The 27,462-nt window shown below is 43.5% G+C and overlaps 2 protein-coding genes across 5 annotated transcripts in view; one reads left to right on the forward strand and one right to left on the reverse strand.

Moving 5' to 3' along the window:
- Positions 1 to 4,023: 4,023 nt before the first annotated feature.
- mars2 (methionyl-tRNA synthetase 2, mitochondrial) lies at positions 4,024 to 14,647 on the forward strand. Its single transcript, XM_017484912.3, has 3 exons — positions 4,024 to 4,360; positions 6,234 to 6,568; positions 11,547 to 14,647. Exons 1-3 carry the CDS (start codon positions 4,063 to 4,065, stop codon positions 12,699 to 12,701), a joined length of 1,788 nt encoding a protein of 595 aa, XP_017340401.2. The 5' UTR covers positions 4,024 to 4,062; the 3' UTR covers positions 12,702 to 14,647.
- Positions 14,553 to 27,462, reverse strand: part of med12 (mediator complex subunit 12) — a 52,673-nt gene continuing 39,763 nt past the window's right edge. The window contains exons 36-44 of one of the 4 annotated variants that reach the window (XM_017484910.3): positions 26,980 to 27,345; positions 25,184 to 25,337; positions 24,321 to 24,517; positions 22,641 to 22,709; positions 21,400 to 21,632; positions 20,536 to 20,725; positions 17,080 to 17,280; positions 16,880 to 16,967; positions 14,553 to 14,971 (exon numbers count right to left, since the gene is read on the reverse strand). In XM_017484910.3, coding sequence (XP_017340399.1) covers positions 14,922 to 14,971; positions 16,880 to 16,967; positions 17,080 to 17,280; positions 20,536 to 20,725; positions 21,400 to 21,632; positions 22,641 to 22,709; positions 24,321 to 24,517; positions 25,184 to 25,337; positions 26,980 to 27,345 — 1,548 coding nt within the window. In that variant the 3' untranslated portion in view covers positions 14,553 to 14,921. Of the gene's footprint in view, positions 14,972 to 16,879; positions 16,968 to 17,079; positions 17,281 to 20,535; positions 20,726 to 21,399; positions 21,633 to 22,640; positions 22,716 to 24,311; positions 24,518 to 25,183; positions 25,338 to 26,979; positions 27,346 to 27,462 lie in introns of all 4 variants that reach the window. The other 3 variants (XM_047159982.2, XM_017484909.3, XM_017484907.3) reach the window with 3 other exon arrangements.

The raw sequence follows: 27,462 nt of genomic DNA on the forward strand, positions 1-27,462 counted from the left end.
GCTACGTTACACTATAGTTTACAGTTTACAGCCCATGTCCTGTGTATATATTGTCCTGTTCTGTGTATTTATTGTTTTGCACTCGTAACAATTCAAATTTCTGGTGTAGTCTTGCGTACTGTTCCGTGTTGCACCATGGAACTGAAGAAATGACATTTTGTTCCAATATATACAAGCTACATAGAGGAATGACAATAAAAACCCACTTGACAATGAGCCTATTAGACAGGTTGCCTCATACAAGTACCTACGCATACCTATTAATAACAGCCTATTGGGGTATGTGCATGTTGGTAATAATAATAATAATAATAATAATAATAATAATAATAATGTCCGTATCTGCATCTACGTTGTGACAGATTACTTCACCTCTATCACAACATAGATGCGGAGACAGATGCAAACGCAGTTGAAACAGTTTTATTTAAACAAAGCCCAGCAAACAAATCCAAAACAAAAGGCAGGTTAAAGGTCAAAGCATGCAAAAGGGTCAGGATAAAACAGATATCGTAGGAAAACCAGAATATAAAAAACAGGAAACAGAGTCCATCCATCTTCTCTACAGTTTATCCTACAGGGTCGCAGGGAACCTGGAGCCTATTCCAGGGAACTTGGGGCACAAGGCGGGGTACGGGGGGCATAATCACACACACTACGGATGCATGTCTTTGGACTGGGGGAAGACACCGCAGTACCCAGAGGAAGCTCCTGCAGCACGGGGAGGAGATGCAAACTCCGCATACACAGGGCCGAGGTGGGAATCGAACCCCCAACCCTGGTGGTGTGAGGCAAACGTGCTAACCACTGTGCACCCTGATCGTGATCCAATTCATGTTTGTTTGTTTTGCACTTTTTTCACTAATATCTATAGCTTACGACAAGGTGCTGGTATAATTTCTGGCTTCTGAACAATTGATGTACAAATGGTAAATTATTACATTGCCTATAATATCTTTCCAGTTCCAGGAGGCAACCATGGATGGAATAAATGTTACACACTGACTGCAGTGTGTGTGCTGCTGCTGTTGTGTGTTCCCCTGCTGAGTGCTGTGGATCACTTACAACACCATGACTATATAGAGAGACCAGTTACAGATCACTTACAACACCCTGACTATATAGAGATAGACCAGTTACAGATCACTTACAACACCCTGACTATATAGAGAGACCAGTTACAGATCACTTACAACACCCTGACTATATAGAGAGAGACCAGTTACAGATCACTTACAACACCCTGACTATAGAGAGAGACCAGTTACAGATCACTTACAACACCCTGACTATAGAGAGAGACCAGTTACAGATCACTTACAACACCCTGACTATATAGAGAGACCAGTTACAGATCACTTACAACACCCTGACTATATAGAGACCAGTTACAGATCACTTACAACACCCTGACTATAGAGAGAGACCAGTTACAGATCACTTACAACACCCTGACTATATAGAGAGACCAGTTACAGATCACTTACAACACCCTGACTATATAGAGAGACCAGTTACAGATCACTTACAACACCCTGACTATAGAGAGAGAGACCAGTTACAGATCACTTACAACACCCTGACTATATAGAGAGAGACCAGTTACAGATCACTTACAACACCCTGACTATATAGAGAGACCAGTTACAGATCACTTACAACACCCTGACTATAGAGATAGACCAGTTACAGATCACTTACAACACCCTGACTATATAGAGATAGACCAGTTACAGATCACTTACAACACCCTGACTATAGAGAGAGAGACCAGTTACAGATCACTTACAACACCCTGACTATAGATAGAGAGGCCAGTTACAGATCACTTACAACACCCTGACTATAGAGAGAGACCAGTTACAGATCACTTACAACACCCTGACTATATAGAGAGACCAGTTACAGATCACTTACAACACCCTGACTATATAGAGATAGACCAGTTACAGATCACTTACAACACCCTGACTATATAGAGAGACCAGTTACAGATCACTTACAACACCCTGACTATAGAGAGAGAGACCAGTTACAGATCACTTACAACACCCTGACTATATAGAGAGACCAGTTACAGATCACTTACAACACCCTGACTATAGAGACCAGTTACAGATCACTTACAACACCCTGACTATAGAGAGAGAGACCAGTTACAGATCACTTACAACACCCTGACTATAGAGAGAGACCAGTTACAGATCACTTACAACACCCTGACTATAGAGAGAGACCAGTTACAGATCACTTACAACACCCTGACTATAGAGAGAGAGACCAGTTACAGATCACTTACAACACCCTGACTATATAGAGAGAGACCAGTTATTCGTGACCACTCTCTCAAAACTAGCCTGCACTGTTTGAAATGTCTTTTTTGAAAATAAATTCACCAGACCATCTCTTTGTGAATTGGACATCCATCCATCCATCCATCTTCTATACCGCTTATCCTTCAGGGTCACGGGGAACCTGGAGCCTATCCCAGGGAACTTGGGGCACAAGGCGGGGTACACCCTGGACAGCGTGCCAATCCATTGCAGGGCACAATCACATACACATTCACTCACCCATTCATACAATATGGACACTTTGTACACGTCAATCAGTTTACCATGCATGTCTTTGGACTGGGGGAGGAAACCGGAGTACCTGGAGGAAACCCCACAGGACGGGGAGAACATGCAAACTCCACACACACAGGGCCGCAGTGGGACTCGCACCCCCGACCCTGGAGGTGCGAGGCGAACGTGCATCTATTTAGTTAATCAAACAATGACTTATCAAAAAAGGACACTCATTGGCGCCACCTACTGATGTAATGATCTAACTTACAGAAAGCGTCACTGCACGAATCTTTTTGGTTTCTGGAATCAAAAAATTAAAATCACTGGTGCAGTATGAATCACAATTACCACAGCTATTCTGTAGCCCCTTGCTCACCTTACAATATTGAATATTTGCATGTGCTGCTCTTGATGGCTAAGTGATGCTATAACCACAGAGCAGTCAACAGCGCCTTACCAACGGGCTAGATTTGACGGTCAGTGCTGCTGCTCTGTGTGCGTGGCGTCTGCATGTTCTCCCCGTGCTGTGCTGTGGGGGGGGGGGGGGGGGAAAGTGAAACACACTTTCACACTCTCTTACACACACACACACACACACACACACACACACACACACACTCTCTTTCAAACACACACACACACACATAAACACTCTCTCTTTCTCTTTCTCTCTCACAGTTTCTCACACTCTCTCTCACACCCATGCACTCTCTCTCTCTCACACACATACACACACACACACACACACACACACACACACACACACACACACACACACACACTCTCTCTCTCTCTCTCACAAACACACACACACACACACACACACTCTCTCTCTCTCTCTCTCTCTCTCTCTCTCTCTCTCTCTCTCTCTCTCTCTCTTTCTCACACACTCTTTGGGGGGTTCCTCCAGGTACAGGACACTGCACACACACCCTTTTTTTTTTTTTTTTTAACTTTGGGACAATTTGGAATAGTCGATAATTGGATAATTATTTGGGTGTTTTAGGGAGGAGGGAGGAAACCGGAGAACCCTGAGGAAACCCACATGGACATGGGGGACAAACAAGTACAGAAACTCATTGTATTTGGCCAACACTACTCACTGCACCATCCTGCCTCCTTTAAGTTTTTATTCAGTGGTCAAATTTCACTCATGTGGATGTAAAAAAAAATATTACAAATATTTGAATTTATGTTTTAAATGTTTTATGATTTAAAATGTATTTCCATTTTTATAATACTTCCCTAAGAATGTCAGTAAAAATAAATGAACAACAACAAAGTTAACGAACTCAGTCAGGCTTTTATTATCGGACTCTTAGTATTGAACCTCTTTCCCTTCACACTTACTGACCAATTAGCAGCTTGTGAGTATACAACTAGCCAATCACAGCGCAGGAGGCGGGGTTTGTTCTCTTTTTTTCTGTGTCCGTGTGGAGAGAAACACTCCCCTCCCGGAAGTACACTGACTCGAGCGCCTCTCACTTTCACAATGAGCTCTCAAAGTTCAGTCCTCCAAAGCAAGGGAAGACTTTTGTTACAGGTGTTAAAATACGGCTCGCGCGGAGAACAAACCTGTTTTTATCCATCACTTCCGGCAAAGAGGCTGCACACACACCTGGTTTTGCGATGCACGCGCACAGGAGAGTCGCGGAGGTCATATTATATCACCACACCGATCTTCTACGTGAACGCGGCGCCTCACATCGGACACGTTTATTCCGCCGTGACAGCCGACTGTTTACACCGATACCAACTCCTGCAGGGGGTTAACTCCAGGTTTGCTACAGGTACTGTTTCAGCTCAGGTGGAACCTCTCTCTCTCTCACACACGCACTCGCTCTCACACTTTCACTTTCTCTCTCTCTCGCTCTCTTTCACTTTCTCTCTCTCTCGCTCTCTTTCACTCTCTTTCACTCCGTTTCTCTCACACTCTCACACATACACACACTTTCACACAGACTCTCTCTCATACTTTCACACTCTCATACTTTCTCACACACTTTCTCTCTCACACACACACTCACACTTTCTCTCGCACACTCTCTCACTCACGCTTTCTCTCTCTCACACACACTTTCTCTCTCACACACTCTCACTCACACTTTCTCTCTCTCACTCACACACACTTTCACTCAGACACTCGCACACTCACACACACTTTCTCTCTCTCTCGCACACTTTCTCACACACACTCACTCACACACACTTTCTCTCTCTCTCACACACTCACTCACACACACACTTTCTCTCTCACACACTCTCTCTCACAGACACTCGCACACTCACACACACACACTTTCTCTCTCTCTCTCGCACACTTTCTCACACACTCTCTCACACACACTCACTCACACACACTTTCTCTCTCTCGCACTCTCTCTCTCACACACTCTCACACACACACTTTCATGCACTCTCTCACTGTCTGCCGTTTGCAGAAATCTTTAAAGGTGAAATCCATCTCGTGAGGAATTCTGATCAGTGTCTTTATTACATTACAGTGTCATGATCACATGAGCTTTATCCTGGTCAGGGTTGAGGTGGATCCGGAGACCATCCCGGGAACATTGGGTTTGAAATTCAATACACCCTGCATGGGACACCAGTGTGTATGCTTTCATAACTTGGGTCATTTAGAGTCGACAGTCCACCTACTGGCATGTTTTGGGAGGAAACTATAGCACCCTGAGGAAACCCATATAGACCCGGTCACAAAGAGTAACCCGAGCTCAAGATCGAACCAGGGACCGTGGAGCCTCATCACTTTATGCGTTTGTGAAATCCGTATGTGTTGTTAATAATAAATCAGTTCTACTACCGAGTATCCCCATTTTGTTTCTTAAGCTACGTTCTCACCCACACGCTGACTCGCAGCAAGAAAGCGACCAGAGACCATTAATTTTTGACGTGAGCGACCGAGACTGGATGTGGGCGTGTCCAGTGACGCGACAAAGATGAGAAAATGTTAACGTCGTGCAAATCCGGGTCGACTCGGTGCAGTGACCAACAGTGGGAGTGAAGTCGGAAGAGTGCACATGATCCGCCATGCTGCCTGCGTCCGAATTGCTTCGTGGACTCGGACAGTCAGCGGCAAACAGCACACACACACACACACACACACACACACAGCCCGCTTCTCCTTCATCTTACACACTATACACACTGCTGAATATTATATACGGACACCCTCCCTCAAGAATGTTTCATTTTAGCAGCAAGAAAACTGTTTCGTCTTCAAAAGTGGAATGCTAGTTGCGCCACCTGCTGATAAACGTTACTATGGCAACCAGTCGTAGGGACGCCTACTGGCGACTTTGTAGTACTTCGACTTGCGGCGATAAAATCACTGTGAGTACAGTGATGCAAGATACAGTCATAAAAAGAAGCCAGGGGATTTAGACGCTCCTGCCTTTAAATGATATAAAGATATCAGTGTGAGTGTAAGGTTTCATCGTCAGCATCTGCGTCAGATCGTTTTCGGATTTTTGTGGAGCCGAGTGCGCTACTAATAGTCTCGAGAAAAAAAAAAAAAAAAAATACACGACGCCCGGGCTGATCTCATTCTAGCCCAGACTGTAGATTCACGCAGCTGATCAGTGACGGTCATGTCAGGTGAAATTTCGCCAGATTGTCGTATTTTATGCTTCTGATTTTTCCCAGGTACCGACGAACACGGGCTGAAGATCCAGCAGGCGGCCAGCGCCGCCGGTAAAGACCCGCTGCTTTTCTGCACCGAGGTGTCAGGCAGGTTTCGCGACGTGTTCCAGAGCTGTAATATCGCATACACCGACTTTGTGCGGACGACGGAGGACAGACACAGACGGGCGGTGGAACATTTCTGGGCCAAGCTGCTGGATAAAGGCTTCATCTATAAAGGCACTTACGAAGGCTGGTACTCCACACCAGACGAGAGCTTTCTCGCACCCGGCCAAGTGACCGAGAGCACAGACTCCACGGGCAGAGAGATCAAAATCTCCACCGAGAGCGGACATAAGGTACCGAAAACAACGCCACGTCAATAAGAAATTTATTCTAGTAAATACAGTCATGTAGAAAAAGGTCAGAACTTTTATGCCAAAGCACGTTCAGAATGAATCTATCGTGAATGAGTCTTGGGATATGAACAGGACAGAACAGGACAAGGTTTATGGGTGCGTCTCAATCCAGCTTCCTAGTTCAGCAGTCAGGGCGGTGATCAGGGAGTCGGCCATTTTAAGCTCTGTCGCGATCGCAGAATCTAAAGAAACTCCGCAAACACCAGGGAGCATCGATGGTCACCGTGTTCCCTTACTTGCCTGAATGACCGTGTTTTCTGAAGCCTCTCCGCTTGGAAAAATAATAACTAAATGGAGGACGAACTCTCAGCCAACTTCATCTACGACTGTAAGTAGCTTGTTATCGCTGTTGTGGCTCTCGATGGATTACTCACGTTAGCGATTTTTAACTTTATTTGACGTACACACGGTTTGTTCGAGTCTAACGACTTTAACGATTTCAAAAAAATTTTAAAAATCCGCGTTAGTCTACGATCCTGCTTGAAGTACCGTGCCGGACACTCGTGTGATTACGCTAACAAATTTATATGACGCAAGACGACCTCGGTCCTTCCTGTAGTTGATGAATGCGAGCGGGGACGTTTTACAAAGCGAGTACGTAGTCGTGTCACCGGAAATCGAGTCATCACTGACTACGTTTACACGGACAGCAGTAATCTAATTATTGACCTTAATCCGAGTAAGATAATATTGTGATTAAGGTGTTTACATGAGTCGCTTTTAGAATACTCCTGTCATGTTCCCGTGTTACATGTTTTAGAACATAATTCGATTAACAGCCCGCGTCATTACGTCACCGCGCCACGCCGTCCGACGTCCCTCCAGAATTTCACGCATCGACATACAGTTCGTCTTCGTTATGGGACCGGATACAGTTTTGGGTGTTTTTATTTATTTTTTTACGAACGCTTTAAGTGCGGTTAATTATTTGTCACGCTGTAGTGCAAATAGACGACTGCTTGAAGCCGTGGGTGTGTCCCAAATCGCGTACTTACCGTCTATATAGTAGCCGAGATACATGTATTTTTCCCCAGTACAGGCCTATAGTAGGAAAGTATGCGATTTGGGACGCAGCCGTACTCTCTTGTTCGCCGTAAAACGTAAAACTGCCGTGTGTGATCGTGTCCTGTCGAAAAAAATGCGGTGAAAACTCTCACACGACGCTCATAATGTGATTACGGTGTTTACATGTCACTACTACACGTCCATAATGCGACTAAAACAGGAGTACTCCACCTGTCTTAATTCGATTATTGCTTACTTCGATTTTGACCTTTATTAGATTAAGGTAAGTAAAAATTGCTGTTTACATGCTAGTTTCTTAATCAGAATCTGGTCTTAATCGGATTAAGAGTGGATTATTGTTGTCCATGTAGACGGAGCTACTGTCCCAATGTGTAGCGAACCAGGGTCCTTACCACTTATGAAGCTGATCGAGACGCACCACATGATGACATGATTGCGCACCACGTGATTTCTTAGGAAACAGACCCGAGATGATTGACTGAAGTAAGGGAGAGTCCTGGGAATAAACCGTTTTTGGGAGGTGTAATCTTTAACGTGTAGAAGTGGGACCATACAGAATAACTCAAATAAATCGACACGCAATTGCAGTAGCTCCAAGAAGAAGATGAATCAGGCAGTGTAAATGAATACGTAAGGCCAGTGTTAATACATCACTGCTCAGCATTTTCCCAAATCTGCTACTTCGTGCTTCTTACAACCCCATTTACTACTTCCTGTTTCCTGTGTTTCCTTTTTCTGCTGTAACACACCCGACACACTGCATCAGGTCTTTAACACGATCTCCATGATGATAAACTGTGTTCAGGCATGGACAATTACATAACATAATACAAACACACTCTCATTGAAAAGAAAGAAATAAATAAAAAGGCAGTGTATTAAAAAGAATCGACCCTCGGGTGAATCACTCATGATTCACTCTTAAACAGTTATAAATCAATCTCGAAAAAAAACCCCCGTCAATATCAGACTTCCACATGGGATAATGCAATCTTTCTATCGAAAATGATCAACAGTACCAGATATCTGTGATGGAAAAATAAACACTAAAGGATAAAACGAACCGAGTGCTGCTTGCGATGGATGGAAGTATTGCGTGTTATAAAAACAGCACGCGGTTGTAGTGAAAAATCGTAATATTGGACATCAGGGAATAAAATGTCTCCAAGCACCACGTTGGTCGTGTCTTCGTCCACGGACGTCCACCACTTCTCGGTCGGTCCGCGACACTTCCAGTCTATTAATTAATTTTATTAATAAGTTTGGTGACCGTGTGTGTGTGTGTGTGTGTGTGAGAATGATTTCAATACGTTCTTCTTTTTGTCAAAGGCAAATGGCGCACTTATATAGCGCTTTTATCCAAAGCGCTATACACTGGTTCTCATTCACCCATTCACACACTCACTAACTTGCCATCGGGAGCAACTCGGGGTTCAGTGTCTCACCCAATGACACTTCGGCATGTGGAGTCACGCGGGCCGGGAATCGAACCGCCAACCCTACGATTAGTGCACAACCCGCTCTACCACCATTCTTAAATTATACCTGGTGGGAAAAAAAAACAAACAAACATGTAATGTAAGCGAAGTATGTTTTGGAAGACATTTTAAAACGTTAAAGTGTTCATTTCCACTATGTATCTCCATCTCTTTTTTTTTTTTTTTTTTTTTTTTTTGGGGACAAAAGTTTATAATCATACAGAATCACGAAGAGTTCTGCGATATGGAATCCGACATGCCGGAGTTTCCGACCTTCACGAGGAACTGAAATCGTTGAGCGAATTTCAGTAGAGGCAAATCTTTCCTAGGCGCAAAGAATGTTTTATTTTGAAGCTATAATTAATACTTTCCCTCCTTCCAACATTCTCAAGGAAATGAATCCACTCCCTTTCGTTCGTTCATGAAGCGCAAATGTGTGTCGGAGCACGGAGGCTCAGGAGAAGGCCTGGACAACACCGAGCTAGTTTTTGTCCGTCGGGAGAGATAGAAACTGTTGACGCGAGATCGTACAGCGGAAGGCGTGTAACCTGCGTCGAGCAGCTGGAAATCTGGGACTTGCTGCTTTGATTCTAGCTAGGCTTCCATGCGCTTTACCCATGTAACGCAAGCTCGGAAATGTTACAAATGTTTTTAGTTGCTCGAGAAATAAACGGTTTTCCCCGAAATGCTTTACGTAATGATTTCGCTAACTGTTTTCTCCGATACAAACGCTTGTATCCATCACATTTCCAAGAATCGTATCATGTATATTGCAAACTTTCCAGGTTTTATCCGATGTGCGGTTATTTAATATTAATATTGGCCGGTGAGGTCCCTCGGTGAACTTGCCCAAGGCCCTCATCAAGAGAAGTTGTTTCAGAGAATAATATTTGGACTATAAATAAAAGGTCCTGTCTGTTTAAAAGAAGCGATCCGGCCACGTACAGCGCAGCAGATGTTTATAGGGGCCGAACGGCACTGTCATGGCGTAGTGATGATGCTCATAATAGCACCGTTCACTGCAATTAAACGTGACTACGCAACCGTTTTCAAACTTCCAAACCTGCATCCACCGCTTGAGTGGAGAGAAGGTAAGGTTAAGTTGACGGACTGACCCTGCACTCTGAGCGCCGGTCACTGGAGCTGATAAATGATCCCACCTGACACAAAGTTTAAGCATGACTGCAGTATTTTCCTGTCAAAAACTATTTCTTGCAATATTTCACATACGTACAGACTTTAACTGCTAAAGTTGAAGGAAAAATATTCAGGATATGAAAATAATATTCTCTTTGTGGCAAAGTAAAGTAAGTAAATCCGTCCGTCCGTCGTGGTATAGATCCGTCCGTCCGTCCGTCGTGGTATAGATCCGTCCGTCCGTCCGTCGTGGTATAGATCCGTCCGTCCGTCCGTCGTGGTATAGATCCGTCCGTCGTGGTATAGATCCGTCCGTCCGTCCGTCGTGGTATAGATCCGTCCGTCCGTCGTGGTATAGATCCGTCCGTCCGTCCGTCGTGGTATAGATCCGTCCGTCCGTCCATCGTGGTATAGATCCATCCGTCCGTCCATCCATCCATCCATCTGTCATTTATGGTATAGATCCATCCATCTGTCCATCGTGGTATAGATCCAGCCATCCATCCGTCCGTCATTTATGGTATAGATCCATCCATCTGTCCTTCATGGTATAGATCGATCCATCCAGCCATCCGTCCGTCAATCAATGTATAGATCCGTCCATCTACCGGTCAATCACAGTATAGACCAGGGGTTTCCAATCTTATCCGGAAAGGGCCGGTGTGGGTGCAGCTTCTCATTCTAACCAAACAGAAGCCAAACCTGAATCAATTTAAGCCCAGGAGCAACTGAGTAAACAGGTGGAATCAGGCGTGGCTCCTGCTTGATTGGAATGAATCCTGCACCCACACTGGCTTTACGTGGATAAGATTGGACACCCCAAGTGTAGATGTCTGTCTGTCAGTCAGGGTATAGATAGATGTCTATCCATCTGCCATATCTTTCTGCCAGTCTAGTTGGTTTCCATGGCCTACTTTGGCAAATATTTTTGCACATTTTTCCACTTGGGTGGAAACCTGACTTCTGACAAACTTGTAGATTGATGTTATAGCTACAGTTATGCGTATACTGTGTGTATATACATTTCTCGCTAAAAATGTATGCCATATACACTAATTCGAAGACCGTCTTGCGTACTAAAATAACCGGCGAGTCTTGATTCCTACCGAGGTTTCTTCCTTCTTAGCTCCATGCTCGGGCCGTTTTCCTTCTCACCATCAGCCCTGGCTTACTCGCCAGGAGTTCTCTGTAAAGCTGATTTGAGACAAAAAGGAGAATAAAAATAAACTTCTATTCACTCCAAGTTCTCGTCTAAAAGCTTTTGTATCACCCTACAGGTGGAGTGGATGAAGGAGCACAACTACCTGTTCCGCCTCTCTGATTTCCGAACCAGTCTTCAGGAGTGGTTAAGGTCAAACCCCAAAGCCATTCAGCCGGAGAAGTTTTACCATCTTGTCCTTCAGTGGTTGGAGACCGAGCTACCCGATTTATCAGTGTCGCGTCAGAGAAGCCGTCTGCAGTGGGGCATCCCGGTTCCTGGAGATCCCGAACAAACGATCTACGTGTGGCTGGACGCTCTGGTGAACTACCTGACTGTTGCGGGTTATCCAGAGAAATACTCGCGGTGGTGGAACGTCGTCCATCACGTCGTAGGCAAAGATATTTTGAAGTTCCACGCCATATACTGGCCAGCGTTTCTTATGGCTGCGGAACTGCCCCTCCCTCAGGCCATATACGTGCACTCCCATTGGACGGTGCAGGGAAAGAAGATGTCCAAGAGTCTCGGAAACGTAGTAGATCCGCTCGAGAGCTCGGAAAGGTTCACGGTGGACGGGCTGAGGTATTTTCTACTCAGGCAAGGGGTCCCAGATATCGACTGCGACTACGACGACGACAAGGTGGTGAAGTTGTGCAACAGCGAGCTGGCCGATTCTCTCGGTGGTCTTCTCAACCGCTGCGCCGCACCCTCACTCAACCCGGAGCAGGTCTATCCTCCGTTCTGCAGCGTCTCCTTTCCAAAAGAGTCCGGCGGAAGAGCCGTGTCGGAGGATTACAAACTGGTGGCGGCCGTTTCAGGGCTCCCTGTTTCGGTGAAGCAGAACTTTGACCAGCTGCGCATGTATAAAGCACTGGAAGCCATCAGCGTGTGCGTACGTCTGACCAACAGCTTCGTCCAGCGACACGCGCCATGGAAGCTCGACCGCACTGACCCCGAGGATAAACTCTGGCATGACACCATACTGCATGTGTCTATGGAGTGTCTCAGGATCTACGGCATTCTCCTGCAGCCCGCCGTGCCTGTAGTAGCAGATAAAATCCTGTCCAGGCTGGGGGTCAGGTCCGACGAGAGGAGCTGGGATAACGCACTCGACTTCCTGTCCAAGTATGAAGGAAAACACTGTCCTTACGAAGGAAGAGCGCTAGGTCCAGACACTGGCGTGCTTTACAATCGTATTGAGAGGAGCAAACCGAACCAAAAAGCAGAAAAATGACCAAAAAAAACCACAACAACCCAAGGTCTAAGTAAAGGAAAGTCGAGTTCGAATGTCTCGCCGTATATTTTGAGGAAAAGAATTGTATTGTAAAAGTTTAAAAGCCTGAAAATAAACTGAGCACTAGAGGTGGACTGGAGGAAAGCGTATTTGCTGGTAAACAATTGTTTCAGTTTTCTACCGGAACGTCTAAACGCACACCGTTCTCACACACATTCACATCTCGGGCTAATTTAGAGTCATCTACTCCATCTACTGGATGGAGAACGCTGAGGAAACCTCGTACAAACAGTAGCCCGAGCTCACCTCACGTTACAAACCGTAAGAATCTTAATAACGATTAGAAACTTCGCTTGGACGCGTCACGTCAGATGGTTTGATCTTTAAACTTTCCAGATCTTTTCCTCCAGCTTTTCAGTGCGAAAGTCAATGAAATTTCCACGACATTGGTTTCAAAACGCAAAACCTATACATCGTCGTACGCAGCGAAACGTCTTTAAATATACCGCCATATTGCCCAGATCCTACTGGTAAGCAAGGATTGTTTCTAGCTACTGGTCAATTTACCATCAAGCAGACTTCTACCTCATAAAAGAGCAGAATGACCAGTATTTCAGATCTATTAACATCCAGTCATGTATAAATCTACCGTTATGATTTGGGCAGCGCTTCCTGCCGGAGCCTGACGTTTGTGTGATGCGAAACTACGAGAAAGAATCCGATTTGGCTTCAAGATACTACCGTTTTTAGTTCCAAGTACATACGGTCACCTGGGTAATGATTTAGGTATGCAGTTTGCACACTGCTAACCCCCGTAGCTATAAGCGTTCCTTATTTGTTAGCGAGATTAGCATCGTCTCCACTAGAAATAAGAAAGGAGCAAACGTCCGGCGTAAAATCTATCTATCTATCCATCTATAGCTGCGTTTACATGGACAACAATAATCCGATTAAGACCGTACTCTGATTAAGAAACTAGCATGTAAACAGCAATTTTTACTTACCTTAATCTAATTAAGGTCATAATCGAAGTAAGCAATAATCTAATTAAGACAGGTGGAGTACTCCTGTTTTAGTCGCATTATGGACGTGTGTTACAGACATGTAAACACCTTAATCACATTATGAGCGTCGTGTGAGTTTTCACCGCATTTTGCGACAGGACACGATCACACACGGCAGCGCAACCGTTTTACGGCGAACAAGAGAGTTCGGCTGCGTCCCAAATCGCATAGGCCTGTAGTGGGGAAAAATACATGCATCTCGGCTACTATATAGACGGTAACTACGCGATTTGGGACACACCCACGGCTTCAAGCAGTCGTCTATTAGCACGTACAGCATGACAAATAATTAACCGCACTTGAAGCGTTCGTAAAAAAATTAAATAAAAACACCCAAAACTGTATACGGTACCATAACGAAGACCAACTGTATGTCGATACGTGAAATTCTGGAGGGACGTCGGACGGCGTGGCGCGGTGACGTAATGACGCGGGCTGTTAATCTAATTATGGTATAAAACATGTAAAACAGGAGCATGACAGGAGTATTCTAAAAGCGACTCATGTAAACACCTTAATCACATTATTATCTTACTCGGATTAAGGTCAATAATTAGATCACTGCCGTCCGTGTAAACGTAGTCTATGTCTCGTCTGCTCCACTGAGACTTAATATCTGGGAATATTTTAGTTTTCTGGATAAACGTGTATTATAGTGATTGTTGTACTACAGTGTGTTGGTGGAGAGGTGTGTGCGAGTTCAGTCATGATGCCTTATTATTATTATTATTATTATTATTTATATTAGTTTGTGATAAATCCACTTTTCAGAGTCTGGGACAAGATCTAAAAATTGACACGACTTTTTTTTTTTAATGAGAATACACGAAACTGAAAAATTGTACAAAGTAAAATAAAATAAAAAACACTGCATTACTCTCATCATTTCGTGTTTTTTTTTTTTTTTGTGTTGTGTGTGTGTTTTTTTTTTTTTTTTTACATAAAGTCCTTCCTTGCGCTTCATGATCACCAGTTCACAGCCTCATACCTCGGACCGTCGTGGAATTACACAAAATCTGAAAGAGGTTTTATTCCTAGAAACAGCACTGTGGTCAGATATCGGATCGGCTGGGGATCAGTCTCTCGTGTCCGAGGGCCTCCCGGCTCAAGACGACTCCGGAATCGTCCGGTCCGTGTCAGAAGGGCCACGCAGGACTCACTCGTACTTGGGGTAATACGAGTTGGTGTTCTGTCCTGGCTGTGTGCCTGTGTGGGGAAACGTATTTGATTAAAACATGACCGAATGCATTTTATGTATGAATTAAAAACAAAGGCAGTGCAGAAGCACCAACGATGAACAACAAACATATTTCCTCATAGAAATCTATAGAAATACTCCCTCCCCCACCTCTCATTTTCTGACAAACCCCGCCTCCTGTGCTACGATTGGCTAAACCGATGGCTCGATGGAGTTCGGTGGAAATTATAACCCAACATTATCAACATTATTACATTTATTATTGCGATCGACTTAACTTGGAAGTGGGAAGTCTGAACTCGGAATCACGTCATTTTTTTTACCTCAAGCTACAAAATGGGGGGAAAAACATGTTAAAGGTTTTGTTAGAAAACTTTGTTAGCTAGCCATCTAACTGATCAGTGATGTATATTTTCCTCTGAATTGAACCGTGTGGTTAACGTTATAGATTTAACAAGCAAATATGTGTATGTCGATTGATCGAAAGCAAATACTTCTACAGGTTAAAAAAGAAAAAAAAAAAAGAAGAAAAAAAAAAAGGGCTTCTTTGTTTACTTCTGATGCTGTGATCAACCTCATAAAAGAGCAGAATGACCAGTATTTCAGATCTATTAACATCCAGTCATGTATAAATCTACCGTTATGATTTGGGCAGCGCTTCCTGCCGGAGCATGACGTTTGTGTGATGCGAAACTACGAGAAAGAATCCGATTTGGCTTCAAGATACTACCGTTTTTAGTTCCAAGTACATACGGTCACCTGGGTAATGATTTAGGTATGCAGTTTGCACACTGCTAACCCCCGTAGCTATAAGCGTTCCTTATTTGTTAGCGAGATTAGCATCGCCTCCACTAGAAATAAGAAAGGAGCAAACGTCCGGCGTAAAATCTATCTATCTATCCATCCATCTATCTATCTATGTCTTGTCTGCTCCACTGAGATTTAATATCAGATTTGATGTCTGTTTCAGGAAACTTTCCGAGTTCAGGGGGCGTTTTTTTTTTTTTTCCTAGTTACGAGTCTTATGCTCTGACTTGTAATTCCCAGTAAAAGCCAAAGAAAACAGCCCCTCAACTTGAAATTCCTACTCGTCAACTCGGGCTAGTCTTCTCAGCGTACAAATTCCTTACATTTAATCTACGTTTACATTTACGCTATTTGGCAGACGCCGTTATCCAGAGCGACTTAACATTTATCTCATTCATACAACTGAGCAGTTGAGGGTTATCAGAAATCAAAACAAAAAGATTAAATCCCGTAATTATTGTTCTTTCTCGTGAGGAGGACCGTTCCATAAACTTTCTTACGCTGAAAGAGTGTGGCTGTGAGGAAGGATGACATGCTAAGCAAAACGACTAGGCCAAAAATACACAGAAGTTTGGTTTAGTTCGGGTCCTTCTGTGCGTTAAGTACCCATTGTGTATGATAAAATGACACAGACTGCAGGAGGGACCGCTAGCTCGAGCAGTGTGAAACCAGTATCTAATTCTGACGTGTTAACGACGTTAGCGGATCACACAGCCAAAGGGCTTTCAGTGCGGTGGTGCAGTCTTTGTGGAGAAAAGGAGGTTTTGATGTAGTATGATTTAGAGCGAGTCCACAGGGATTAGGGTTGTGATATATTATCATCACGGAATGAGAACCGCTGGACTAAGGAACTGTATTCGGTTTAAAAAACAAACAAACAAACAAACAAATGAACTGTGGAACGGTAGACTGGAAGAAACTGTATTTTGAAAAGAATCAACGGTGAGTAAACTGTCCTAACGTACACTGTGACTAACCATAAAAGTCTAACAATGCCAGTCTAAATAAATAAACAAACAAACAAACAAACAGTGGTTATGAAAATATTACTAAATAACTTCATCAGTGGTTTCATGGTTGGCATGACAACCATGTATACGTGGACTTACTTGACAGCTGCTGTTGGAGTTGTCTGACCAAAGCGGCGGTCTGTTGTTGCTGTTGCGTCTGCTGCATGCCCTGCCCCTGTCGAGGGAACTGAAACACACACACGGTCATTTTGATTATCATTATAACACTGATATTTCTCCAGTCATAGTCAGTTCCTGGGTCATTAGACAAGCTGAATCGCTGCTAAACGGCTGCTCACCATGGGCTGCTGTGGAGGAAGCGGCTGCATGCCCAGGGCCTGACTCTGGGGCTGGCCGGGAGGCTGCGCCGTGCCCACCTGCTGCTGCTGCTGCTGGACCTGCTGCTGCTGGACCTGCTGTGACTGCTGCACCTGCTGAGAGGGGACCTGCTGCTGCTGCACCTGCTGTTGCTGCTGTTGCACCTGCTGCTGAGCTTGTTGCTGTGGAGGCGACAAAAACACAAGAGTCTAAGCTCAAAAGGGTCTAAATATATATATATATATATATAGAGAGAGAGAGCGCGATTTATTTACAGGCTTTACGGGCTCAGCCAATATTGACGCGATCTCTGATGGAGGTCGACCGATAGTGGATTATACCGATACCGATAAATATGTTGGTCAGTACCTGCAGATGAATCAACTGATTTTAAAACTGGTAATTATAACACTCAAAAGTAAAATATTGCTCAACTTTATTACAATAATAAACAGTACTGACTATACCATGAAAATGTACTGTACTTTTTAAAAATGAAATAGATATAGAAATACTAATATATATTAACTATTAATAAATATTAACATAAATAAAAGATACACATCAAAACTGAACCCAAAAGTAACACTCCAGACGACAAATAGAAAAAATGGAGACGTCCAAAATGAATCAAAAACACCACAACAAAATTTGTCCGTTTTTTTATTTCGCCTCTAGAGGCCGCTCTCGTGCTGTATAACGACAGAGGACCCTTCTACAGACGCAGCCGGGGAATTTTTGCTAATAACCGATCGCTGTGGATTTTTGCTAATAACCGATAGATCCAGCACTCGTTAATCGGTCGATCTCATCTCTAATTTGATCATCTGATTTCTTAAAGGGGACCTATACTGTAAAATTCACTTTTACATGGTGTTTGAACATAAATCTGTGCCAGCAGTGTTTGTACACAACGACCCTACAATGGTAAAAATCCACCCACTCCTTATTCAAAACAAAACAAAAAAACCCCCATAAATCATAAACATGAGTTGGTTTCGTTTTCTCTCCAACGTGACGTCACATTAGAACAGGCCCCGCCCATGACTGGTGACGGACTCTGCTCTATTAGCATAGCTCCTCCCCTGAGTGAGCTGCGCACAGTGCACAGAGTTCTCCACGCTGGAGCTGCTATAGTGATAAGAAGAATGTCTCAGCTTCATAAGCTTTGTAAGCGTTATGTTGTTGGCTGTACGAATGAACATGAGAGTCTTCAAGTACTCCCGGCATCACAGCCTTATAGACACACCCACAAAGGAGCATTTACAGCACGGTGTAATAAATGATCCGCGGGGTATTTTGAGCTGACACTCCACAGACACATTTTGGGGACACCTGAGACATATTACATCTTGTAAAAAGGGCCATAATAGGTCTCCTTTAAAGCTTACAACAACGGTTGTGACCAAACTACGGTCATGAATTAGCTTCTTATAGCTAAAACGATTCTTTTTATACTTTGAATGATTAAATACAACTCCGATTCCAAATAAGCTGGGACGCTGTGTAAAATGTAAAGAAAAACAGAATGCAATGATTTTCAAAATCTCATAAACCCATATGTTATGCACAATAGAACATAATCATATCAAACGTTTAAACTGAGGAAAATGTACCATTTTAGGGAAAATAAGGTAATTTTGAATTTGATGGACGCAACACATCTCCAAAAAGTTGGGACGGGGGGCAACAAAAGGCTGGAAGTGTTACTGAAAAGAAACAGCTGGAGGTTAATTGGGAACACGTCAGTAACATGATTGGGTATGAAAAGAATAACTTAGAGAGGCAGAGTATTTCAGAAGTAAAGATGGGTAGAGGTTCACCAATCTGCGAAAAACTGCGTCTTTAATTTGTGGAACAATTTCAGAATAATGTTCCTCAACGTAAACTTGCGAAGACTGAATATCTCATCATCTACAGTACATAATATCAAAAGATTCCGAGAACCAAGGAGAAATCTCTGTGCGCAAGGGACAAGGGTGAAAATAAATATTGCATGCACGTTATCTTCGGGCTCTCAGGCAGAACTGCATTAAAAACAGCCATGATTCTGTAATGGAAATCACTGCATGGGCTCAGAAACACCTCCAGAACTCAGTGTCTGTGAACACAGTTCGCCGTGCCATCCACAAACGCCGATTAAAGCTCTATCACGTAAAGAAGAAGCCATGTGTGAACGTGATCCAGAAACACCGCCGTCTTCTCTGGGCCAAAGCTCATTTAAAATGGACTGAGGCAAAGTGGAAAACTGTTCTGTGGTCAGACGAACTGAAATTTGACATTCTTTTTGGAAACCATGGACGCCGTGTCCTCTAAACTAAACCATCCGGCTTTTTATCAGCGCTCAGGTCAAAATCCTGAATCTCTGATGGTATGGAGGTGCATTAGTACCTATGGAATGGGCAGCTTGCAATTTTGGAAAGGCACCATCAATGCTGAAAGGTATATACAGGTTTTAGAACAACATATTCTTCCATCCAGATTCAATCCCATCTTAACTTCTGAGAGACTCTGCCTCTCTAAGATACTCTTTATACCCAATCATGTTACTGATCTGTTGCCAATTAACCTACTCAGTTACAAAACGTTTCTCCAGCTGTTTCTTTTTAGTAACACTTACATTTCCAGCCTCAAGAAATTCAAATTCACCTTGTTTTTTCCTTAAAATGGTACATTTTCCTCAGTTTAAACATTTGATACGGTTTCTATGTTCTATTGTGAATAACATATGGGTTTATGAGATCATTGCATTCTGTTTTTATTTACATCTTACACAGCGTCCCAACTTTTTTGGGGGGGGGAATTGGGGTTGTACAAAAGCAAAACGCATAACATCACTGTTTCATACAGTGAATACAGTGTCCTGGATGAGATGCCAGTCAGTCAATCACAGGGCACTATCCACACACACATTCACATGAATCATGGGACACATTACAGGTCACAAACACTGCAGTTAGCATCTGTAACATCAAACATTTATATATATATATATATATATATATATATATATATATATATATATATATATATATATATATATATATATATATATATATATATATATATAAAAAACGAAACAAAAAAACCCCCAGATGTTCTCATTCCTGCATGGTTGCAGGTTGTTCCCAGGAGAACATCTGTTCTGTCACAGCTACACTAGAAACCATTTAGGATCTGTAATTTGTACTTTTATTTTTTATATAATTGTATGATATAATTATATCGTGGACCGCTATTCAAAAATTTATATGTATTGTCCCCCTTTAAACACCTTTGAGACAACAGAAGTAAGAGTGGTATAAGATCTACGCATATCAATAATATTAACAGATCGTGAAGACAAAACACACCGACTGACTACATCAGTGAATCCCCAGGCAGTTTTTTTCTTTTTATAAACACAGGTCTGGGATGTGGTGTAAAAGTAAATGTACCCGGAGGGCCTGTTGTCTCATGTACTGCTGCTGCTGCTGTTGCTGCTGCTGCTGCTGCTGCACCACTTGCTGCTGCTGTTGGTCCAGCATCTGATTGGTACGCATGTTGGGGTGCATGCCCTGCGCCTGCAAGTGGCCCTGCCCCAGGCTGTGCATCATGGGAGTCTGCGACATGCCCTGATGGGGAAACCTGCATCGCATTCAGAGGAGATCGGATTACGACGTAAGCAAGAGAGCAAGGGGAGATTAAACGCACATGTTCACGCTAGCAAGCAACAAAGCAAAAGGCTATGGACGTGTACAACCCAGAGCCGTGAATTCAGTGACCAGAAACATTTGAACGGAGATTTCCTCGATGCAAATTAGGGCAACAAATCCAAACAGCCGGCTTGAACTGACTCGGACCAATTCTATTGCACGCGTGGTCTGACGTTTCTTAATAAACCCCACGCCCACTATTCAAGTTCCTACATGCATTACGTATTTGTGTTTAGAGACCGTACGAAGAAAAATATATGCTTCGCTAACTGCCAATGTCAATCAAAACAACACACCCATTTGTCCCTTATTTCATTTGCGTTTCATTACCACGCATTATAATCCATGTACATACTGCTACTAGGGTTTCTCGTCTGAACTAAAAAACGCTGGAAAGCGCACGCCCACAAGCGTCAACAGTACCGTCAAAGCTAACGATAGTCTTCCACATAAATTACGTACAAGTATACCTACAACAGTGCCTCTCATTATCCGACTGTCCAACTAAAAACCCCAGAAGATCAGTCCTCGTTTTGGCATGCAGAAGCCTAGGAATGAATGTACAGCACTATATTTTAGTGTTGTGTGTGTGGTGTGTTCACTAACCTCGGCGTGTTTGGCATGTTGGTTGTGTATGCCCCGGGTGCCTGCTGGTGGACGTATCCAGGTGGCCTCTGCTGCATCTGCCTGAGAGGATCCACCACACCAGGGTTGGGACCAGGATGGGCTCCCGGGAAGCCCTGGTTATTATATGAAGCAGGAACTATTCCTCCTGCTTGAGACGGGTGCGGCTGCATCCCCACGTGAGAAGTGTAGCTGGTGTAGCCCTGTGAAATGTTCTGAGATGAGGACAGCCAAAGTAAGCAGTTGTTTATGGAGCAAATTTGAATTTTAGTGCTAAACATTCATTTAGAGATTCAGTAACAAAACCTATTGCTGCTCTCTCTCTCTTTCTCTCTCACATATATATATATATATATATATATATATATATATATATATATATATATATATATATATATATATATATATATATATATGAAAAGGTCGAGAATGAATGTGTATGAAAAAGCGACGTTCTGTGTTATTTAAAACTGTATCCTTTAAAACATTTAATTATACCATGGTCTGTCTGAATACTCTATTCTGATTGGCTGGAATGGAAGGTGTGCGTTCAAACCGCATAATGCACAAGGATTTCCGGTCAGTTTAATCGCCGTTCTAAATGAATAACGCTGCTTATAAACAACAGTAGCCATGGTAACATAGTTACAGCTGCATACAGTAGTTAAACTCACAGCTTAGTCGTTATTAGTAGAGACGCGGCACAGACGCGGGTAACTCGCACGATCTCTCTAATCACTATCGATTATAATTCCTTCGAATAAATGTCATCTTATCGCACTGCTTCATCCCTGAGTGTGATTTGGAGCGGGCAGAATCCTAGACCTATCGACCCGTATGTCAAATGAAAATGGATCTTTTTAAAGTCTTTTCAGTCAAATTTTAGGCTGTAAACATCTACGATGGCATTGACCCGTTGACATTGCCAAGCGACGACGGTATAAGCGGGATGATCCACGCGTAGGTGTGCGTTACATCGTTTTTAATTCAAATGTAAAGACCAGAAATCAACTCCGAGCGCACGAGAGTCATCAATTAAAGTATAGTAACATGGCTTACTGTGCTGTACAAAAACACGCAATCTGATCAGGAAAAGCTCGATAATTATGGTAATCCAAATAGAAGTTAACATATAGTACCGAAAGTACCATTATCAGCCACTTTGTTCTAAATACAGAGAGGTTTAGAGAAACTGAAGGGAATAAAAGCATGGAAGCTCTTGCCTGTGGTTGCTGCATGGAGGTGTATGGCTGATTGGGAACCATCGGTCTCATCTGCTGTCCAATCATGCTCTGGTTCTCCAGTCACAAAAACAAACAATAAGGCAAAATGTTTTTTTTTTTTTCCCCCCCTCTCTCGCACAAAACAAAGCATTCAGCATTCATGTCAAAATAGCTACCACTATATCATGAATAACTTTACAGTTTATTCTCATTGAATACCTGCACCACGCCAGATTTATCCAATCCTAACCCACGTCGATGTGAGACGTGATGTGCTCCGGATACGAGCTGGGTGTCGAGTGTTTAATGCCGCTTTTCCACCACAGGAACTTTCCCTAGGAACTAGGGACTTTTGGAGGTACTCGGTGTGTTTCCACCACAGGTACCAGGGTCTAAATTAAGTTCCGGGAAAAACATCTCGCCCTCGCAAAGTCATTTCTCAGGAGGTGGTACTTTTTCAAAAGCCAGGAACTTTTGGGGGTAGGACTTGGGAGCTGAACATGCCGATCGGTTGAGTGCCGATATTTTTAAAAGTCTGTTGCGGCGCATACACTAACAGCTGTTTATTACGATTCGATTCAACGCGATGGAGTTTAAAAACTACGGCCGATGCACCGACGACAAGTCGGTCATAATTAAGTAATCATGCCGAGAACGAAATACAGCGGGAAGTGGAAGCGGCGACCCGTGATGGAAAAAGTACACTTACAAATATCAAGTGGGTTAAGCGAGCTGGACGTCGTTCACACAGGAAACCAGTGCGGAGAGAAGCTCGAGTGCGCGCGCGTTCGTCTCGGTCATCTCGGCGATAGCTGATAAAATCCGTTTGCTTACTTTACATAAGTCCGGCGTTACGAGTATTCCGAATTCGCTTTACTACCGCCGCTCGTCTCTTTTCCGGCGTTTTCGCAATGTTAAATAGACTGTCCGTTTTTAAAGACACGGACCTTCATGCAAAGATTAAAAAATAAATCGTTCCGTGACCGGGAATCGAACCCGGCTCTCAGCTGTGAGAGCGTCGAATCCTAACGACTACACCACCAGTTCGGTTTCAGTAAACTCTTTTGTTTGCGCCTTGTACGGGCTGAGCAAACATTTTACATTAAAACCAGCGTACTTTGTGCCAATAATCAGTTTGATTGTAGCGTACTTCGAGGCTTCGTATCCTCATCAAGCTCTTGCTGCGCGCGTTCATACGTCACCGGACCGATCTGCCTAATCTTCACGATACTTCACACCACGATGGACACGCAGACGTCAAAAGGTCTGGAGGAACCAAACAGTTCCTTGGAAAAAAAAAAAAGTTCCTGGGGATTAATTAATTAATCCGGGTAATTTCGGTGGAGAAGCGGCTTTAGACTCTTGGCCTTTGTGTGTGCGCTGGACTTGTTTAAAATCGTTCCAGTTTTATTTAGAACCTCGAGACGTGAATAAACAGCATGGAATTCGACTTTAAACTGTGATGGATTTATAAACAAAGGAAGAGTCTAAAACACTCAGCAGACCCAAGAAGTGACTAAATGGACAGTTGGTTTAAGGATCGTCACTACGCGACCTCTAATACGTGCTCAAGCATAATCGCGCACAGAACATGACTAACGGCTAATTACGGTCTCTCTCAGCTGGCGCTTCTTGTGTTTCTGTGCTTTCAACGTCTGTAAACAGACTCACCAGTCTGACCTGCAGCTGCTGTCGAATCTGGCCTTGTGGCATGGCGGGCTGCGGTTTGAAGCCTAACGCGTACTGCTTGTTATCCATGCCCATCATGCCCTGGAGGTTGGAAATCATGCCTGGGTAATTGGACCGGGTGGACATGATCTTTTGAGGATTGTTCAAAGGCATGCGAGGTCGGTATGGAGGCTCCAGTCCTGGCCCTCCTATAAAATAATCACAGGCACAGTGTGAATAAGAAAGATCAAAGCACTGTAGTCGCTCGTGTACATATGCAAAAAATAAACACATAAATTTAAAAAAATAAAAAACACGTGTTTATTACTGTTAAAGATAGATGCGGTGTCCGATTTCATTCCCTCTTCATCGTTTAGTCCACTATTCAGAGCGCAGCACTGTTAATGTACTGTTAATTCTCAAGGCACGAATTCTACTTCCTGGATAGTCCACTACATTATTACCCACAGCGCTCTGTTAATCCAAACTGTACAGTATTACGACGCTATCTCTTCCGGCTCAAGGAGTGCCGTTCGGTATGGAGAACCGAAGAGCCGAACTCGTTTATGAATTTAAATTCAATATGTTATTTAACCGATCGGGTATGTTAGTGGTATATTTAATACACAAAATGATTTCTTTTCATAGGAATATACTCTTTTTTTTTTGTGTGTGTTTGCAGCTCACCGGGTAATTTACACCGTGCCGTTTATGTAACGGTGCGTGTTCGGAAATACACGAGCTACGTGTTTGGTCCGGAGTCAGTTAGTGCTGCTCTATAAATACCAGTCTACCCAGTAGGACAAGTGAGAGACAGATCTAATGACGATGTTCTGATTACAAGGAGGATGTGAAGGTGATGATCCAAGCCTGACCTGGAGGAAGAGGTTGATTCTGAGTGTACATGATGGGCGTCTGGTTGTAATGCATCGGTCTGTAAGAGTGGTTGGCCTGGCTCATGTTCATGAGCTCGGGATTCATGCCTGATCCAGGAAACGCCATCACACCTGGGTTACGTAACGTGTAGTCCTGGATAACACAGATAACGAACAGATGTTAGTCAGAGTCGAAGAAGCACGTCAACATTAACAGCTTCACCCCGAATCGTGCTGAGACGTCTGGACGCAAGACTTTCCTGCTCTCCTACCTTTGTTCTTTTGCTCACGGTTTAGTGTGTTTTTCTTCCCAGGATACATTCCTGTTTTCCTTAAAACAGCTGGGATTTTTTTTCCGTTTCAGTTTAAAAAGTAGTCAGCATAACATATTGAGAAGTTACCTTCTTTTACGCTGGCCAGAATAGTATGAAGTAAAAACCTGTTTTTTTTTTCCATAGAGGAAGTCGTTCAGTACATGGCCACACTACCGGTCGTAAGTTTGTGGACACTCGGCCGGAACGTTTCTCCCGATCGTAAAAACCTTTTGATCTGAAGGCGTGTGATTAAATGCTCGAAATCGGCGTCGTAGACAAAAATATAATCGCGCCGATGCATTCGTTTCTCTCGTTAGAAAACGAACATTTTATTTACAAAATTTATTTATTTATTTATTTATTTATAGCGATGTATTCCGAAAAGCAGCCGCTAAGAGTCCGGCGTAGGTGTGAACTCCTTTAATACTGTTTAAAAAAAATAAATAAAAAATAAACATCTCAGGGAAATTCCTCAAGAAATCAGTTGAGAAAACGCCAAGAATACATTTCTGGAAATTCTAGGCACAAAAGGGCATCTACTTTGAAGATGCTAAAATATTAAATTATTTGGATTTATTTTGGATTTTTTATCGCAACATAATCCCCATAGTTCCACTTGTGTTACTCCAGAGTTCTGATGACTTTATTATAAAGAATGAGTGTGTAAACCTTTGACTGGTAGTGTATACGGTGTACAGTGAAATTTTATTTATTGTATATCCCAGCTCCAGTGCTGGGGTTTGAACCCCCTGGCCTTCTGATCAGTAACCCAGAGCCTTAACGGGCAAGCCACCACCGCCTCTTGACATGAACAGGGTTCAACGAGACGACCAATTGCTCACACCACATCCGGAGGTGGTCTGGGACGCATGTGACCACATGACATTTGTAGTATGAACTCAAAAGGACCACTTAATCGACTGCGTCGTTGCCCTGTGATTACGGAAAGACGTACTCGTTGCGAGACTGTTTGGAAATCTCAGCGAATGGCAGAGCTCTCCGCTGCTGGGACAGCGGATAAAAGCGACGCTGTAACGGCAGAGATGAAAGCGGCCTCTTTTCAGAGCTTCTTTTGTCGTCTGCTATCTCAATCGTTTCATTTCGAAAAAAGAAACGCCGCAGAAGACAGATGCGCTAAAACGTGCGTGACGCCGTTCTCCCTGCGGAGATGGAGGATGAAATCCAAGTCACGAGTGGTCACTGGAGATGCATTCAGAATGCCAGGAGTATGCAGCCAAGCGTTTTGGCTGTCCACTCGTTATCGGATCACTCGAGACGGAGTTTAATACCAGGGTGTGAACAGGACCCATTGGACTTTATTAACTTGTGTTTGGTAAAATAAATAAATAAATAAATTGACCCCAAGTGGCAGAAACACTATATATATATATATATATATATATATATATATATATATATATATATATATATATATATATAAATAAATAAAAAATAAATAAATAAATTCCTAATCTAACCAACCTCTGGTTTATTTACAGACGAAGTTTTCTTCTTCTTGGACTTCTTCTTGCCCGGTTCGGCCCCCACACTAGGCACGCTCTTATCCGTCTTCACAGCCTCCACCATCTTCTTCTCTGGTTCTTGCGGAACAGGCGTCGGAGGCTCCTCCTCCTCCGGGGGCAGGGGGAGAGGCTCCAGGTAATAGCTGCGTGGTTTGGGTTTCAGATGCGTGTGATAAAGCAGGAGTCTCTGCTGCTCCTCGAAGCGGGTGACCTTGCGGTCTACGCGTACTGTGCCGAACCAGCCCCAGGAAAGAGGAGCAGAGTGCTTCAGGCCCTCGAATACGTCCCACGGGGAGATCTTCTGCTTCGTCGACACCTGTAGACCCTGCGCAGACAGAAAAGGAGGATAAATAGCTGAACTAATCACAAAATATTGCCCGAGGTAACCGATACACTTTACTTCCTGGATTAACCGGTTAACAGATGAGCAGGAGTCTAGATG

Source organism: Ictalurus punctatus, chromosome 14 (genome assembly GCF_001660625.3).
Source record: "Ictalurus punctatus breed USDA103 chromosome 14, Coco_2.0, whole genome shotgun sequence".
NCBI classification, from domain to species: Eukaryota; Metazoa; Chordata; class Actinopteri; order Siluriformes; family Ictaluridae; genus Ictalurus; species Ictalurus punctatus.